The sequence below is a fragment of the Amblyomma mixtum genome, chromosome 2 (genome assembly GCF_055824585.1).
Source record: "Amblyomma mixtum isolate Tamu chromosome 2, ASM5582458v1, whole genome shotgun sequence".
In the NCBI taxonomy this organism is placed as follows: domain Eukaryota; kingdom Metazoa; phylum Arthropoda; class Arachnida; order Ixodida; family Ixodidae; genus Amblyomma; species Amblyomma mixtum.
Window position 1 is genome coordinate 202,661,743 of NC_143013.1, and position 18,564 is coordinate 202,680,306.

An 18,564-nucleotide genomic window follows, 5' to 3' on the forward strand; every position below is an offset into this window, starting at 1 on the left:
AAGGACGAACCAACAACTGCAAACTATTAGCCTAAAATGCTCTTATAAGGCCAAAACTCGAATATGCCGCCAGCGTTTGGGACCCACATGCAAAAAAAGACATAAGAAAACTAGAAAAAATACAGAGGCGCACAGCACGTTTTATATTTAATAAGTACAACAGAACTGACTCCCCATCTTCGTTAACGGCAGCAAATAATACTGAACCTCTCCACGTCAGACGCAAGATAGCCCACCTATCTTTCCTTCGCCAACTAATTCATGGAAAACTAGGCATCTCTCCAGCCCCCTATGTGCAGTTTTCTGAAACGCGAAGAACTCGACGTCATCATAATCACACTTTAGCACCATACTTCGGGCATACTAACGATTTTAAATTTTCTTTTTTCCCGAGAACTATTGACGAATGGAACGCCCTGCCTCTACAAGTGATATCGGCTGTTGATTTTGACAACGGACTTTGTGAGCTATTTTAGATTATATATGTGCTACAGTGTTGTGTGAATGTGTTTTTCTGCCCTCCCTGCCTGGACCCAAATGAGGGTCTGCAGTATTGTGAAAATAAATAAAATAAAATAAAAAAACAACAATACGTTGTTTCCCCTACATTCATGCTGACCTGGTGGTGGGGTGAACGCGTTTATTGTATTTGTGGTCAGGTGAGATTGAAAGAGTTCCTTGGCATATGTGGCAGCCCGGGCTCAGTTGACGATCCGGGTCCGAACTCAGTTAAGAGACCTTCCGCTGACTGTTTCAGAGAGCATTCTCTTGGCAGTTACGTTTCAACATGGCAATTAGCTTAATGTAGTTTCTACATATTAATCACTGATGGTGGACAGGGAGGGAGGTAGGGATGTAACGTGGCGGCCAGCCGAAGAATGAGGCGTGGTGAACGATGGACAAGAGATGATTTAATGGCCGCTGGCCTAGCGCGAGCGCTCCGTCCCGCGCCACTGCCAGCTTCGTCTTCGTCACACTACCCGGGGCCACCGAGCGATCGTCCCGATCGGTGGCGAACAGACGCGCGAAATGGCGATGGTCTTGAGTGAAGGATTGAACAGTGTGTAGAAGATGATGCAGTGCTGGCCGCCACGATGAGAATGATGAGAGAATGAGTCCCGGTCCACGAAGCATCCGGGCCGTAGGGTGCCCGGAGCTGAAGGCCGAGGCCCTTGGACGCACCGAACGGCAAGGGCAGGGGGGGGGGGGGGCGGTGTCCTCATGTGTGGGCAGGGTCTTGGGTCGGTCGGGTCTTCGGTCTTGTGGGTCTTGGGTCGGTCGGGTCTTGCGGTCCGGGCGGGGGACGGGGCTGGGGTGAGCGGCGAGGTCGGTACAGGTCGGGCGGGCTGGGGCACGGCCGACCGCGCGGACCAGGTACTCACGACCGACCTCCATGGCAGGCGCAGGACACCGAAGCTCCGGGACCAGGATGGCGATGAAGGGAGCCCCGCACCTCCACCAAATGTAACGTGGCGGCCAGCCGAAGAATGAGGCGTGGTGAACGATGGACAAGAGATGATTTAATGGCCCCCTGGTCTAGCGCGAGCGCTCCGTCCCGCGCCACTGCCAGCTTCGTCTTCATCACAATATTATTTCGTAAGCTAAGGTGAAGGAGGTGTTGGTTTCAAGTTGTGGCCAGTGAACTTCTTACGATTTATGTAGAGAGAGGTGGGCCGGCTAAAATTGGCGTCGGCCCAGAGTGTAGCGCTGCCTGAGTTTTTTTTATGACAGTATAGACGTTCTGTGCCCCACTGAAAGTCCTTTGTGCCAAGTTCAGCTCGAGCAGCGGCGTAAGCACCTCCATTGCCTCATGGGCAGGAATGAGCGGGGGACCGTAAGATGTTCATTTGTCCATTGGAGGATTGTGGTAGTAGAATTTGTTGGGGCTTCCTGTTATTGATGCCGTAGGAATAGTTACGAATGGCCGACGTTACTTCTGTTTTGTCTATAGAGAGTGGGCGATGACTTATGCATCTTCTTGTAGGGATCTTCGATGGACGCGCATTTTATTAAGTCGCGTTTTTGGTTTGTTACTACGGCCTTGATACGTTGATGAACCGGCTATGTGGCCGCGTCGGTATAGACAACGCCAGGATGTGAGTGTAGTGGGGAGCGCTCCAAGCGTCTTGCTTTGCTGTGTGGTGGGTGCATGTTTTTAGATATCGGACTAATGAGTAGTTCTTTGTGGAGGTTGGGGGGGGGGATGTCTGCTTTAAGAGTTTAGGTTACGGTTTTCGCCCCCTTCACTTGCAGACGGTGACTCATGTGCTCGTGCACTGTGACTCAGTGCGGAAACATTTAGAGCCCTAATCGCGCCATTAGGAATCGTGACAATCACTATACCACTAATTTTATTGGTCGTCGAGAAATGTCTCTGTCGACGCCTCAAAGAGCTCATCGTCCAGGACCCATTGCCATCACGCACTGCTTCCAGCAATGACCACCACCATCCACCACAGCACCCTGCTTCTCTTGACCCTGTTTCCACAAGAGCAAGACGATGCGTATCGCTCAGGCTCCCGCGTTCAACCCTGTGGCCCCTGTAACTTCATCAACGCCACTATCATCGGCCGCTGTGAAAGGAGAAGACCCGGCGACATGGCCCAGATCTCCTCTTTTGTACGGCACTAGTGCACAGAGCTGTTCTGCCACTTCTTTCGGTACGGGTAATTCCTGCCCATGTTGCCTTCCAACCTTTTGCATACCAATTTAGAGTTTGCTCTATTTTGTACTTGCGTTCCTGATTAGGTTCTCGAGAACACAACAGCCTCGCGGCTAGAGGCTCGTCAAGAGTAGCACGCAGGGCCAATTTTTTATTGTTGTCTATGTGTACCACAGAGCTCTTCAAGCAATGAAAACCCCGGCGTAAAAACAGGAACCACAGCTAGCGCGTGCGACCAAGCATACGGGAGAAAAATTCACCCGTGCTACCCTTGTCATAGAACTCCGCCTGATGTCGAGGCATGCTTCTGCCATACTTGATACCTATTGCACAAATTTGATTGATGAGCATGATCTTCGTCGTCAGACCTCGGCTAACTGCTACGTAAGCTACTCAGTTGCGGCTGCCCGCCTAGAACAGGAGTCAGCGCGTGTACTCGCAGGCACGGCAACGCTCTCAAAGAAATACTCATTTCCGCAACCAGACCGGCATCCGGTAAAAACGTTGCTTGTGGATAAAACTGAAAGCTGTACGGCGCTAGAACGAAAAAAAAAACACAGCAGAAAAACACAGGGCAGAAAGCTGCTCTCCGCAATGGGCGTCACGTAGGTACACTGCACGCAGCTGTTGCCCGACATGTTTGCAACTTCTGCCCTTCCTCTCTCTCTGTTTATCTCCGGCGGTGGCTTTCGCTAACGCACGTGTCGTTCTGGAGCAGCGTTTTCCGCGACGCGGCCCACTGCACCCCAATGCGCATGTTTGTCTCGCTCGGCTTCCTGACCATCAGTGCTGACCCTCCACTCACCATGGACCTAGCAAGCCAAGAAGCAGCGGCCACGACATGAGTCCTCTCTCGAAGCCAGGAAAATGTCACGTGCGCTTCGTTCATCGGGTCTGCCGCAAGCCATCTCGAACTTGTTGGGTACCGACATGGAAGGTTAGTGAATCAAGGCTACTCTGTTCAGCGCAGATGCAGATCGCTGTTAAGGACGCAGCTGTGAATCAATTTTGCCCCCCCCCCCTCCCCTTTTTTATACCAACAATGTGCGCCATACTTTGTGTCGCATCTGAGATTGCTCAGAACCAAGATGAAGTGCAGTGGCCCTTCGGTTAAGGATGTTAAATTCACGATATACGCCACGATGTTTGGTGTTGTTGCAGAATATCGGTGTAGTTTCTCATGTGAGCTGTTTTGCTTTCCGGTGCAAGCGTACTGGCTTGATTAGTTAAAAAAACCTGTTTTATTTTATTAGCGTTATCCGTACAAAACAACGGTACGCCACAGACATGTTGTTTATGATTTACATTTTCTATTCACAGCGCAAAAATAAGTGCACTACTATTGCTATTTGTGTTCCTCTTCAAGATAGTGTGTAACCGTTGATACTTGTTTTTTTTACTGGTATGAATCCGCTGACTCACTCTAGAATCAGTCGGTTAACAAGAGCGCACGGCAAATGTACGGGCAGCAGAAGTGCAGCCTACGGAAGGTATTATATGTGCATTCTGCAATTAAGCTTTTGGCGCAAATGACACATGTAATATAAAATTCGGAAGAGAAGTTTTTTACGTTTTAAAATTTCCTGTCTGATATTCCTTTTCGTTTGCCCCTTTCAGCACACCACTATTTTGTTTTGAAATGGTGAGAAAAACACTAATAACCTTCTTCCAATTGAAGCGAGTATTATTAATTGGCATTCTTTTCTACAGTACATCGCGAGGCTGCATGTCTGCAAACAACGCTTCCAAACATTTTCCACTTGTGCCAATCCAGGCAGTAACTCTCCTGCACTGTTTTAGTTCGCACAAAAGCTTGCTGAGTCGCACTAAGGCTCTGGAAAGTTTTCAAAAGTGTCATTACCAAATTAATGAAATGCTTTGTGGATAGAAAATTATGTGCAGCCACGTCCTAAGGCAGCGCGAGAGGGGAACTGCCTTTAAGAACACGCCATGCTGCTGACTAATTCAGTCTCTGGGGGCCACAGAAACGCCGTAAGAGAATCCGTGGCCAGAGTCGTTGGTGCTGAACACCGACTGCAAAAGTGTACCTCGGCTGTGTTTTAAAACATGGGGACCTGGAGACAAGTGACGCCGGAAGGCTACAACAGCTTTGAGCATAGAGCTCCCTGTGAAGGGATAGGATACGCAGAGCCAATTCTTACAATTAAGCCTGGAATGCCACCGTAGATGACAACCATATACATAGGAAATAAGAAGAGAAGCCAAGAGGAAGGGCGACAAAGACCACAAAGACAAGCAGCATACGTTGAAATATGAATGGCTGTTGGATGACTCCACCGCGAACTCCATATTCCCGAGAAAGTCTAATCAGCGGCTCGCCTGAATGGTATCCAAAATGGCATATGCCTTGCCACCTTCGACGGCATGTGCCGCCGCGGTGGCTCAGTGGTTATGGTGCTCGGCTGCTGACCCGAAAGACACGGGTTCGATCCCGGCCGCGGCGGTTGAATTTCTTTGGAGGAGAAATTCGAGGCCCGTGTACTGTGCGATGTCAGTGCACGTTAAAGAACCCCAGGTGGTCGAAATTTCCGGAGCCCTCAACTACGGCGTCTCTCATAGCCTTAGTCGCTTTGGGACGTTAAACCCCATAAACCAACCAACCAACCTTTGACGGCATGTGCCGCCGAAGGTGCCACCCTTCTATGCGCAGTCATCGCTGTGAAATAACCTGGCTCTAATGGTCTTGTTAAAGCCCTGCAGTGCGTCATGCGACTTGAATGCGGGAAGCACCAAACACAGAGCGACTGCGCCTAAAAGTTCGGTTTTTGGTAGGCGGAAACTGCAAGTATCTGTTATAGCTGTGCAAGTGGTAGCAGATGGCAAAGTGCCAGTCGCTGCTCCTGTGCATTACATGAGCAGCCGCTAGACTACGTCTATGCGGAGCCATGGCTCGTACGCCGCAGTGGCGCGGCTGGTGATCGACGAGAAGCGCAGCTGGAGTTACTCGCTTCTGCTCTGCCTGCTGTGCGGGTGATAGCCACGAGGGAGGCCATACCACAAAGCGCAACTACCCCCGCCGCACCCCAACACACGATTTCTTGATGCAATAGCACAGCGGACATGCGCAGATGCAATAACATTCCTACATTTGTCCTTCCCGTGTTCTAGGCTTGAAAGGAACACAATGGCCCTTCTTAAACAGCGTAGTCGACGTCTTTAGGTTGTTTTAGAAACTATGTTTTAATCTGCTATAACATACTCATCCCCTAGTTGCTTTCCAAAATTACTCCGGGAGAAAGAAACTGTGAAAACAAAGAAACAGGCACGCTAAAAGAGTTCCAAGAAACTGGCCGCCAAGAAGCCGAAATTCAACAACCAAAGGATAGGTATCATTGACATACCTTTAATTTAACGATTTCCTGATTAGAATTTTACGATATTTATTGCTGTCAATTCTTGACATTAGCACTTGTTTGTTAGCATTACGTAGCGTATTTACTATTACAAACCCGCAAGTTTAGGGTAGCGAATTGAAAAAAACTTCCCTTTCAAGGGAGTTCGCGAGCCAGGACCTCGTTCGGCGAGTGACACACCACAAACAGCTGGCAACATCTTTTATTACGGACGAACTGTACAACACTGAAGTATGCAAGGAAATAAATGCACTCGCAACGGACTACAAGCAGAGCACACCGCTCACACACCTCAGAAACATCCGAGCTCCTCAACGCTGAACGCAGACAACGGAGGCACAGGTTGTAAAAGCTAGGCTACGCTGAGACAACAAGACGCTATCCGCTGCAAGAAACTGCGGGACGAAAGTCGACCCTCCGCGGCACACCAATAACCCGTCTACCGATGCCGCAGCCACTGAGGCCGGGTACTGTTGTAACCAGTGCGTCGAACCGGAACCGAAACTGAACATGAAACCGGAATCAGTATCGTATTTTTGCCTCGAACCTGAACTGAACCGGACCCATATTTTTTCGCCATCTTGAAACCGAACCGGAACGATGCAAAGAAACAGTTCCGAACCGGTTCGGATATCGGTTCTGCCCCACTCTTCTCGCAACACGGGATAATTTTCTTCAAGACGAAATTACATGTGCTGCAACATTGATTTACCAGCGAAAGCTGTCTGTGCCCGGCAGGGCGAAACTGGCCCCTAGTCCGTGAGAACAAAATGCGGGAAATGTCTAGGAAAATAACTTAAGACAACTTCATGTGCTAAAGTACGATACACCAGGGAAAGAAGAACACAAGACAACGCTGGAGTAACAACTGAAGTTTAATCGAGAAACGGCCAACCTAGGTCACTAGAAGACGCATGGGTATCAGGCACACTAAAAAAAAGCAAATATATATGTGGAGATTCAGCAAGGAGTGGATACACGCTCCATATCTGGCAAACAACAAAGGACAGATATTTTTCCTATCAAACTTGCACAAGCACACTTCTGCTTAGGAAATGAACTTCCTTGTTAGTGAGATGCAAAGACGGTGCACTGACGCATGTGTCACTGCCTTGCAACCTAATATGCCCTGCTTTTACCTTTTCCGATGACTGAAATGTTAATAGCCGGAACACTGTTTTTACAACTCCTCCAGTGACGTGGGGGGTTATTTTGATGAGACATTTTTCAGGGAATTGTTATGTTCGCGTGCCCGGTCATTAACACCTCTGCCAGTCTGGCCCGTGTACAACCTACCACATGAGAAGGGTAACTTGTAAACGACACGAGTCGAACGAGCAACGAACTTGTTGCCATGCCTCAGAGTGCTGCACTGTGCTGCAAAGCATGCTCTCGCTGATAAGTGCGGTAATGATTAAGTACAGAAAAGGACTTTTGCAATGCAATGCAACTGTGAGGAAATGATTTTGAATTATGCCGATGTGCTGAGAGTTCTGCTTATAACCAAAAAGGACACCAGTTGTTGGCGGGTGGCTTCCTCATGCTGTTCTTGGAAGCTGCTGAATATAGAATTCTCTTTAGGAGCGGTTTGTACCTGCGTCTCGCTTTAGCATTTCGGGTTCTTGGCTTCTGAGACGAACGGTTTTTTCTTATTGGCGATCTTCCCGGGAACGCTTTGGCGACGGCACATGGGAACATTCACGTCCCGCCTCGGCTGCATTGCATCAAATATTTTTGCACCAAACTGCACAAAAAATGAAAAAATTCTCTAAACCACGATAAAATTGGAGTAGAACATCAAAAAAGAAAGCAGATTTGTTTCCGAAACATTCCAAAAAATTTCTTCAGAATGGCATCCGCAAAAAAAAAGACCACGTGATGTGATACGACAAAGGCGCGTTAGCAGTATTGGTTGTACCTGTCGTAGCGGCGTCCGGCCGCTATCGGGGTGAGTGTTCCAACCGAGCGGAGACGCATCCAGAAGCAACGAGGTCCGTGTCCAAGCCCAGAGCGAAAGACGCCCGTCCGTTTATTGCGGTCAAATATATACAGGCAATGATGTCACGGTTCTCACGTGACTCGAACGCAGACGCATATCAGCACAGTACCTAAATTCCGAATTTGATTTGATTGCGTCCCATTTCGTCCACGAATTCGATTTCACAGCAGCTTGTGTGTCGAAGGCTTTTAGAGGGTGAAGCCGCCCCCCCACACGGACACGCACGCACGCACACACACACACACACACACACACACACACACACACACACGCACACACACACACACACACACACGCACGCACGCACACACACACGCACGCACACACACACGCACACACGCACGCACGCACGCACGCACACACACACACACGCACGCACGCACGCACGCACGCACACACACAAACACACACGCACGCACGCGCGCGCACGCGCACGCGCGCACACGCACGCACACGCGCACGCACACGCGCACGCACACGCACACGCACGCACACGCACACCATGGATTATTTTTGCAAAAGGAGGTTATAATACTGATAGCGCAGTAATAAAACAACACCAGTACACTCCAGCCGCACGTGGAATTGGAACCACTGATGTCGCAAACAGAAAAGCTTTGTTTGCCGATGCCTTAGACTAAAAAAAGGCGGGCGGTTCAGCATTGCCAAGCACTAAATATTGTGCGAAAGCCCAGTTCTTTGAGGTGCACGCTACAGCTCCGTACCTGAAAGCACGATTGAGGCGTCCACTGGCCCAGAGGGACAGCTGTGCACGTCTTCAACTTTTTCAGCGTCAGTTCCATTTTACCCAATGTACGCCGACGGCCCATGCTCCGATGCAAGGTTTCTACAGCATTGTTGCGAGCGCCAACGCGTATTGCCCTAGTGCCGCGTTTCTGCCACAAAGTTGGCCATGCCGTCGCATGCAGCGCACATCCGTCTGTCACTACCGCCACATAGCTCACAGCGCGAATATTAGTTGGATAGTAGTATTAGTTGATGAAGAAGACGGTGTGGAATGCACAGCGCGATAGAGTGTTGCAGTTTAACACGAGGCGCGTTCGACTGCGTCGATAGCCTACGGTTAGGTGTCGAATAGCATGGGAACTCAAATAAATTCGCTTTTTCAAGTTACAGAATTCTGTTCTTACAACTCATGAAGCATTGTTAAGTTGTTTCAGAAATATCACAGAGGTGGCAGTTCAGAGGTGACACGATAATGCCCCTTTTCCGAAGCAAAGTCATCAGGGGTAGAGCTTTCGTACGTAACTTATAGAAGGAAGCATTAGTGCATGGTTAAAGTAGCATTTATTGCACTTACTCGTGCAAGACTATCATGTCCTGCAAAACATACATCATGTATAAACCCCAATAAATAAAGACGGTCAGTGAAGTTAGAGAACACAGTCATTGTGGGCAAAGCATTAATTAAATTTCTTTGCAGAAATTTTCGAAGCATTGGGTGGGAAGTGTCGAGAAAAATCATAAAGCAGGTAACAATCTATCGCACATGAAGATTCAGAATGTCTAAACCTAGCCTGCCTGCCTGCCCTGACAGGTTGAAAAAGGTAATCCCGTCGCGTGGATTACATCTAAGAACCCAAAACAAAAGTGGCAAAAACACTACTGTCTCAACCGAGACCTTTGAGGAAATAAATAAATAAATAAATAAATAAATAAATAAATAAATAAATAAATAAATAAATAAATAAATAAATAAATGAAGAGAAGCCTTGGCGCAGTGGATAATCTGCAAAAACAAACCAAATTTTTGTTGCAAAAATCAAGCTAAAGGCGGCAAGACTATTGACAGGCCACGTGGGCAATGTCTCAACATAGCGCTGTACAGCCGATACGCGATCTTTCCAATAATTTTCACTGAGCCTATACGCGCATAATGGTACGCCAATGTACTTGAGCGGTACACGCGTAAATCCCATGCCAGCATATTCAGCTGGCGTATTTCACAATTCAAACCACAGACAGCAGGCCGTTTTTTTGGGAACCCAAAACTGCGCCAAACTGCTCATTTAAGCTCTAGGCTTGTCTGCACAGGAAAACGCCATATCATTTGCATAAGCTAATACTTTAAGCTCACTACCTAGGATACAAAAACCTCGCATGACACTCGGCGAATCGCTTACATAGGGATCCTCCATTAACTCTTACCCCCTCCGGTTCCCAGTACAGGGCTCCGAACACCTGCTGTAAACAGGCGGTGAATGGCATTGGCGAGATTGTGTCTCCCTGCCTCACACCCTTCCTTATTAGAATTTTATTGCTGGCTTTATGAAGGCCTTTGGTAGGTGCGCAGTCACCATGTAAATTTTCAAGCATTTTCGCATAAGACTCTTCTACCCTCTGATTCCGCAATGCCTGCACAACTGCTGAGGTTTCCACTTAGTGAACTGCTTTCTTGTAATCAATGTAATTTATATATAGGGGTCGGTTATATTCTGCGCATTTCTATATCGCCTGATTGATAGCGTGAATATCGTCTATTGTCGAGTGTCCTTTACGAAAGCCCGCTTGATTTTTTGGATGATTGAAATCTAAGGCCGTCTTGATTCTATTCGCGATTACCTTAGTAAATACTTTGTAGGCAACGCACAGTAAGCTCATCGGTCTGTAATTTTTCAAGTATTAGACAACTCCTTTCTTACAAATTAAGATAACGTTAGCGCTCTTCCAAGCTTCCGATACTCTCAAGGTCATAAGGCAATGCGTGTAGACAGTGGCTAGTTTTCTTCCACAATCTCCTCTCCATCCTTCTAGAGATATGCTGTGACCTGGTCCTCACTATCTGCTTTCCCCCTTTGCATTGCTCCTAAGGCTTTCTTTACTTCATCCGTCGTTACTGGATGGATGTCCCACTGCTGTGCGCTATACCCTCTCTCATTAAGGTCCTGATTGCATTCGCTACTGTATAGATTTGTGTAGAAATCTTCGGCTACTTTATTTATCTTATCTATATTCCTAATGGCATTGCCCTCTATGTCTGTTAGCACATACATGTGGTTTTCACCTCTGTCTGGTTTTCTGTTCCCAGCTTTTAGGCTACCTCCGTTCTTTAGAGCATGTTTGATTTTCTTCATGTTAAACTTCCTTATGTCGGCTACCTTATGCTTTTTTATTAAGTTTTATGGCTCTGCCAGTTCTATTCTGTCCGTATGGTTAGACGCTTGCAGGCTTTGCGTAGAGTGTGGTTTGCTTCAATGCTCCTCTTTCAGAAATAATTTATCGGAGAAACCGGGCAATCAATGAACGCCAGACTAAATGGTCATCGAGCCGACACAGCAAGGAACCTACGAAGGCAGTGGCGGATGATTTTAATTAACGTGGTCACAGGTTCGATGAGCTTAAACTGTTCATTCATCAATCAGGGTTCAAATCTGCAACGAACAAAAACAGAGAGAGGCATTCCTAAGTCACAACTTTAAAACCTTAAAACCAGCAGGTATTAACATATCGAGAGAAAACTTGGAATCTTTCAGGTAGATTCTGGTACCGGCGTAATTCTTCTAACAGGTCTTTCACATGGTTAGACCATTTACCAGCACTTCATACGGCCACTTAATCGTGTTTTTACCGTACCCTTCCGCCTCGACCCGCCCTTTTGCCCCTAAATGACATTTTTTTTTCTCTCTTCAGTGTTCAATTTTCTCGATATCCGACTCTCTACTCTTTTGCCATCGCTTCTCGGGAATACTTCTCTTCCGCATTCCTTTCCAACACACTCTCCCCTTTCATTTCATGCTTTCGCTGTTTTCTATTTCTCTTTTATGATATAGTTTCCCCGGTTATTCGTTCCAGGGTTCGTTCGGTCATGCTGCCTAAATCCTTTATCTGAGTTTTTCGGGACAACACCGCGAGTCACATCAGGCCACCTGTCGCAGCTGGACACACAGCCTTTCAAGCCCACGCCCTCTCTCTCTACGCGGCACACCACCAGATTTCTTTCTGCAGAGGCGGCCTTTTTTTCAGTTTTGCTGATCGAGCGCTTAATCAACTTCAGCAGCCATCATGCCTGTACAAGTTTCACTCTTCCCATCCTAAAGCCATTCCCACTTCCCACCTTTCTCCCCTTCACCGGGCATTCTTCCTCGGAGGGATGACCCTATTTTTAACCCCGCCAATGATGAACGCTGTGCCCAGACGAAGACAAGTACACTTGTCGAAACGCTGGGAAGGACCTTGAGATTTTCCTTCCCTTGTTAACATTGTGGTTAAAGGGGGCCGAGATGTATGGAACGAATTACAGAGGCAATGTCGAACAGGCGATTTTAGGAAACTATTCTGTGATCACTGGCTGATAGGAAGAGCCAGTGTTCCTGCGAGGTTCTTGTTGAGTGGAGGATGGATAGCTGAGGTGATTCTCGCATATTCTTATGCATGTGGTAAAGGTTCCGGGTGCGAGGTAGGGCTGCGCATAGGATACATTTTGGAGGTGTGCTGGCAGGGTGACTGGCAAGTCGGTTTCGAGCGTCGGTAAGGTTCGTAATGGTAGCTGCCGAAACAGAGCACCTTTCTTCTCTCAATAGTGTGCGGTAAAGTAGGGGGCGCGTGCGTTCGGTATTGATGGTGCACTCGTATGTACTCTGCACAGAAATCCCTGACTGACACAAGCTTCAGGGGTGACCTATACTCGCGAGACGGGGTGTCCAAAGCGGCTGAAGCTGGAAGGTTTTGTAAAGACAAACTCCTATAGTTAGTTTTGCGTCCCGCATAAGATGTATTCTAGCCTACACAGAGCAAGGTTACATTAAATGTGACTTCATTTCATTTTGCCTCTTAAAAGAAATTTTTGATATGCCATTTTGTATGCCAATGTAACACAAAAAAATAAACATAACAAGGCTGACTAGACACCTATCTACGATCAGGATTTTTTTTGGGTCATGAACCCGTTTCAACCGGTTCAAACCGGTTGCACTCGGATGCACGCGTTCGGACCAGAATGACGCGCAGCATGGTGCGGGCTCGGCGTGCGCAGTCTGTCGCGTCGATTTCGCACAAAATTTGATTAATTTACGTATCGCTTCTCATTCCTAAATCCATCTTTTTTCACTTGGAGAGCCAGTATTATTAATTATAGAGCGCCTAGTTTTTGGGCGTTGAAAAACATTTCCAGGTAATGGCTTTCGCCCTCAGAGCTTGTCTTGTACCAAATTCTGCAGCCAGTGAGTGGTATACAATTTGTAGCTATGTATTCACTTATATTAAAAATGAACCACAACGCATAATAACATAACACCTTAGATGGTCACAGTGAAGACTTGAGGCACCCTCGAACATGTATTCTTTCTTTACATATGTACTTCCTTTTCTCAGTGCATTTCTTACAGACGGAAGGAGAGAAGTTTAATGAGGATTAGGGTAACGGAGTAGATTCCAAGAGAAAGCAAACGTAGCAGGGGACGGCAGAAAGTTAGGTGGGCGGATGAGATTAAGAAGTTTGCGGGGATACAGTGGCGGCAACTGACAAAGGACAGGGTTAATTGGAGAGACATGGGAGAGGCCTTTGCCCTGCAGTGGGTGCAGTCAGGCTGATGATGATGATGATAATACAACATCTGAAAGAGGCCTAGGCTAGTAATGTAAGAAAAATATCAGAACCAGAGTAAGAAATTTAAATTAAAATCAGATGCTACATTCTTTGCCAAAAGTAACCAGGCTGTGTGGTTTGCTTCTTTTTTATTTATTCGCATACCCTAAAGGCCCTTTCCGGGCATTACATGGGGGGGGGGGGTGTACAGTTACAAATAAACAATATTCCACACAATTGTACAGGCAACACAAATCCAAAACCACAGGCAAAATCGGGGGAAAAAAAGTACAGAAAATTCAAAGCTGATAGAACGCCGGATTAGAGGCTTCGTAATCCGAATTTATTTGTAAAAAACACTTTAGTTTTTGAACAAAGGCGTCACCATTAGAGGTGAAGACAATGTCATCTGGCAACTTCTTCCAATGATGGACGGCAAGAAGCAATGGTGAATGACTAAAGAGTTGGGTGCGTGAAAACACGGGTGCGACTTTGAGAGCATGATCTAAGCGCGGAAAGATACGGTGGGCGGGTCTAATATGGTATGAAGCGAAAGAAGATGGACTGTGATACAATCTGTGAAAGTGCGATAATAGTGCTAGTATTCTTCTCTTTTCAAGTGATGATAGCTTTAGCGACGCTTTGATGGTCGTTATGCTGGAATGACGTGAATAGCCCTTAGTTATAAATCTCGCTGCTTTATTTTGTACTGACTCCAGTTTGTGAATTAAGTACAATTGATGTGGGTTCCAGATTAAGGATGAGTATTTCATTTTTGAGCGGATGAGTTTATTGTAAGCTAAAGGTTTGGTGGCGGGATCAGCTTGGTGCAAGTGACGTCTGATGAAACCAAGTGCTTTAGATGGTTTACTGACAATTGCATCGATATGGTTATTCCATGTTAGATCAGACGAAAGATTAACACCAAGGTATTTGACTGTGGAGACATTCCCAATGGGAATACTATTCATGGAATAACAGTGATTTTGAAGCTGATCATTGCTGGTGAATGTTATAGTCTTTGTTTTAGAGACGTTAATTTGCATTTGCCACTGTTCACACCAAGTGGTGATTCTGTCGAGGTCTTTCTGCAAAGAGTTAGTGTCGTCAGGGTTGATAATCTGTCTATATATAACGCAGTCATCAGCAAATAATCTAGTAGTAGAGGTAATAAATTCACTTATATCATTAATGTAGAGCAAGAACAAAATTGGTCCAAGCACCGAGCCTTGCGGCACGCCAGATTTTACCACGGTTGGGGAAGAACAACACCATTTACACAAACATATTGATAACGCTAGTTGGTTCATATTGCATATAAAGGGAACCAGCGAAAATAGACGCAAGACAAGAACACAGAAGGCACACACCACAACGCTGGACTTACAACTGATTTATTGCGATGAAGAATTGCTCAATTTAAAAGAATTTCCTGCCTGCGCACACACCCTACAGACAATACACTTCGCGCACCACATGGTGACATGGCTACTATAATGATAAAAACTTGCACTATTTTTCGGTGATAATCACAGACTGCTCACTGACGCATTTCTGCTTATTCTTTCTGATCAGGAATGCCTCGGGCGGGGGAAAACTAAACGTGAGCGTGAGCTATTGGAGGCATTCCTGATCAGAAAGAATAAGCAGAAATGCGTCAGTGAGCAGTCTGTGATTATCACCGAAAAAGAGTGCAAGTTTTTATCATTATAGTAGCCATGTCACCATGTGGTGCGCGAAGTGTATTGTCTGTAGGGTGTGTGCGCAGGCAGGAAATTCTTTTAAATTGAGCAATTCTTCATCGCAATAAAACAGTTGTAAGTCCAGCGTTGTGGTGTGTGCCTTCTGTGTTCTTGTCTTGCGTCTATTTTCGCTGGTTCCCTTGATATGCAATAAATATAGCGTCAATCCTTAATTTAGCGTGCACGGCATGATGAAGGTCGGTTATTAATTCAAACAACTGCGTCTCACACGAACGACCATGTAGAAAACCGTTAACGAGACAGGTCTGTAATTTGTTAGCATGGATTGGTCACCTGATTTGAATATAGAAGTAACACGAGCAAGTTTCCACGAGGCAGGTACGCATCCGGTGTCAAGAGATTGCTGGAACAAGGCAGTAAAAAAGTGAGATACAATATGTTTTGTTAATTTTAGCAGTTTCGGGCATATACCGTCTGGACCAGGTGACGAGTTAGTTTGTAGTCTGCCAATAGCTTTTTCTTTCCCTTCAGGAGTGATGATAGGATTATTCATGGAAGCACTAATAGAAGTGAAGTTAAGATCAGGGGGTATTGGCATCTCTTCAGTAAATACGGAACTAAAAAATGCATTAAATTTTGTTGCTGCCTCCGATGGTGAAAGGTGTTCGTAATCCTTTATAATTGATAAATTTGTAGCTGAAGACTTGGGATTTATTACTTTCCAAAATTTCATGGTATTATTTTTTAATAAACCCGATATATTATGATTAAAAATTTGTCTTTAGCTGCTTCAATTTCTTTCTTGCACGCTGCTGCATGATGCCTGTAACGCTCCCAATCACCATTCGAGGCAGTCTGTTTTGCTCTACAGTATAAACGCTTCTTTTTATTGATGCATCGCTTTATTTGTGAAGTGAACCATATATTGCACGTTGAGGGGGTGATGGTAATTTTTAGAATATATTTACCTTTCAGTTCAATTAGCTTGTCATGGACTGTTCTCCAATTTTCCGTGCTTCCACGACAAAAATGTGTTTAAAATTCTTCGGAAAATGACGACAGTTCGCTCAAGATTAGGTCTACCTTTGCTCGCGTATAATCGTATATGACCTTATTTTGCATTTCAGGCTTTTTAATTGGTAGGGCGTACTCGCAGTGTAAGACATTATGGTCGCTAATGCGCTCTAATACGTTGACATGCATATTTTCTGGCTCAGTTGTCAGCACCAGATCTAAGACAGCAGCTCCACGCGTTGGAAAGGATACGGTTTGGGTCAGATTAAACAAGGAAATTAAATCAAGAAATTCCATACATTCGCGCTGCCTTGTACCGCCAGTGGATGTGCACGTCCGCCAGTCTATTCCGGGATAGTTGAAATCACCAGCCAAAATTATTTCTGCGTTCGGGTACTTGTCTGCAAGAAAACTAACTGATTCGCCGAGGTCGTCAACAAACTGATTTCGTGCATCTGGCGGACGGTAACATACACCGATGGCACAAGTAGCGGCGGTCGATAAATACCGCTTCTCATTTTTACGGTAGAACTCTTACGGCTTCCCTTAAAATAAAAAGTCTTTGAAGGTGAGGACAGGGGTTCTCCTTACCGTACAGAGATTTAGAGCTTGAGGGCTGGCATAATAGCTTTAATATACGACTGAGAAGCAAATCGCGCAGCCTGGTTACTTTTGGCAAAGACTGTACATAAGAAGTGCTTCAGTTGCATACAAAAAGCCCTTTGCAGGCTTGACGAGACCTATATCGTAGTGACAAACTTTTAGCAGAATCAGCAGCGATAACTTTAGGAATTTAGTCATCAATTTAATGTTGCTAGGTGATCTAAAAAATTGTAAATTAGGACAAATGCGCGCAATACAACAGAACGGTAACAAAACAAACCTACAAAATCAATTCGACACAAGATGCCGACAGTAGACATCCACAGTAGATAGAGTGCAGGTACCTACACTCTATCTACTGCAAAAATATGCATGTCGTGATTTTTGGAACAAACAACTGATATGTATGTCAGCGATAATTCAGCTTCTTCACGCTGAGGTTTCAGTGCCTTGGATAATACGTGCGTTAACGTTATAAAGCGGTTTGAGCCCAATTGTGTAAAAACCGAAGTCTGCAGCTTTTTCTCAGAGCGCACTATGCTTTGCAGCGATTTCTTTGTTTAACGTTAATCTAGTATCGTTCACGTTACCAGGAATGCCGGACGGCGGTCCAGTGAACTTGTTTGGCGACCAATTTGCGTACGGTGAGAAATATACTGCTGTATTTTTCTTTACAAAAATGCACACTGCATGTAGGTTAAGTTTTACCGGAGAGCATCTTTACCGGCGTTGCGTAGCTTTTAGTAGCTAGACAGTAGGCTACTACGCGACGTATACTCGCATGCGGCCGCATTGGCATATAGTATTTCAGCATGATATGGCTTAGCCGCGATCTGGAAATGCCAATTTTGGACAATTTTCCTCTTTGTCAAAGCCGAACCATCGCCGTATTGAAAATGGAAAGCCCACTGCCTGTCGTATTTGAACCCGGTTGAAGAAAAGTGACAGGAGGTATATATACTTCACAATGCTTTCTGTGTCGCCCAAGAAGGCTCTAAATTTTCATCATCACCATAGACTGTCCTTGGGTAAACTTGTACTTGATTTTGGAACAAAGGTTAGGCAAAGCATAGAAACTCCGCCACCTTTGACCTGTGCCACAGATCGCCTAGAATCTAAATCTTGTTGAAAAACGCTGTGAATCATATTTCCGATTAGTTGCACAAAAAAACGCGACTAGTCTCATTTAAACGCAGAGGCCGCAAGGCTTACTGGGGCTGTTTGACGGCCCTCCAAATTTCCTGATAAGGCTTCGTAAACGGGGTTGCCTTTTGGCCCAGCTAGCGATCCAAGTAACATTTTACAAAAAAAAGCTTAGTGCAATTCCTTTCCATATTTCCATTCAGACGCGTTTTGCCATTAAATAAAATGGTCTTTTGCTGCAGCTGGCGAGAAAATTAACATTTTACAAAAGAAACTTGGTACTATTCCCTTGCATATTTTCATGCACACACGTTTTGCCACCAATTAAAATAAATTCTTTTTTTTTCTCAATTTGTACCGTCATGTGGATCTTCGCAACATATAGTGATTCCACGAATGCGGAGGAGTTAATCTGAAGAATGCTAGTAATAAAAAAAAATATTGCACTTTGCTTTCGAAAGCTGATAGATTCGCTTTCTCTAGACGCTTAGAGTATATATTTAGGCCAAATATGTTTCCTC

At 45.8% G+C, this 18,564-nt stretch overlaps 2 protein-coding genes across 2 annotated transcripts in view; one reads left to right on the plus strand and one right to left on the minus strand.

Moving 5' to 3' along the window:
• The first annotated feature begins 3,344 nt into the window (after positions 1-3,344).
• Positions 3,345-18,564, plus strand: part of LOC149362254 (monocarboxylate transporter 6-like) — a 70,683-nt gene continuing 55,463 nt past the window's right edge. The window contains exon 1 of the mRNA XM_089572955.1: positions 3,345-3,599. Coding sequence (XP_089429081.1) covers positions 3,504-3,599 — 96 coding nt within the window. The 5' untranslated portion in view covers positions 3,345-3,503. The remainder of the gene's footprint in view (positions 3,600-18,564) is intronic.
• On the minus strand, positions 11,411-14,626 carry LOC149362255 (uncharacterized). The gene is made up of 2 exons (XM_089567477.1): positions 13,966-14,626; positions 11,411-11,427 (listed from the first exon to the last, which is right to left on the minus strand). Exons 1-2 carry the CDS (start codon positions 14,624-14,626, stop codon positions 11,411-11,413), a joined length of 678 nt encoding a protein of 225 aa, XP_089423603.1.

What these genes read in the sequence shown, in the direction of transcription:
- LOC149362255 (XM_089567477.1), bottom strand. Translation starts at nt 14,626, where the DNA reads ATGCAAATTAACGTCTCTAAAACAAAGACTATAACATTCACCAGCAAT.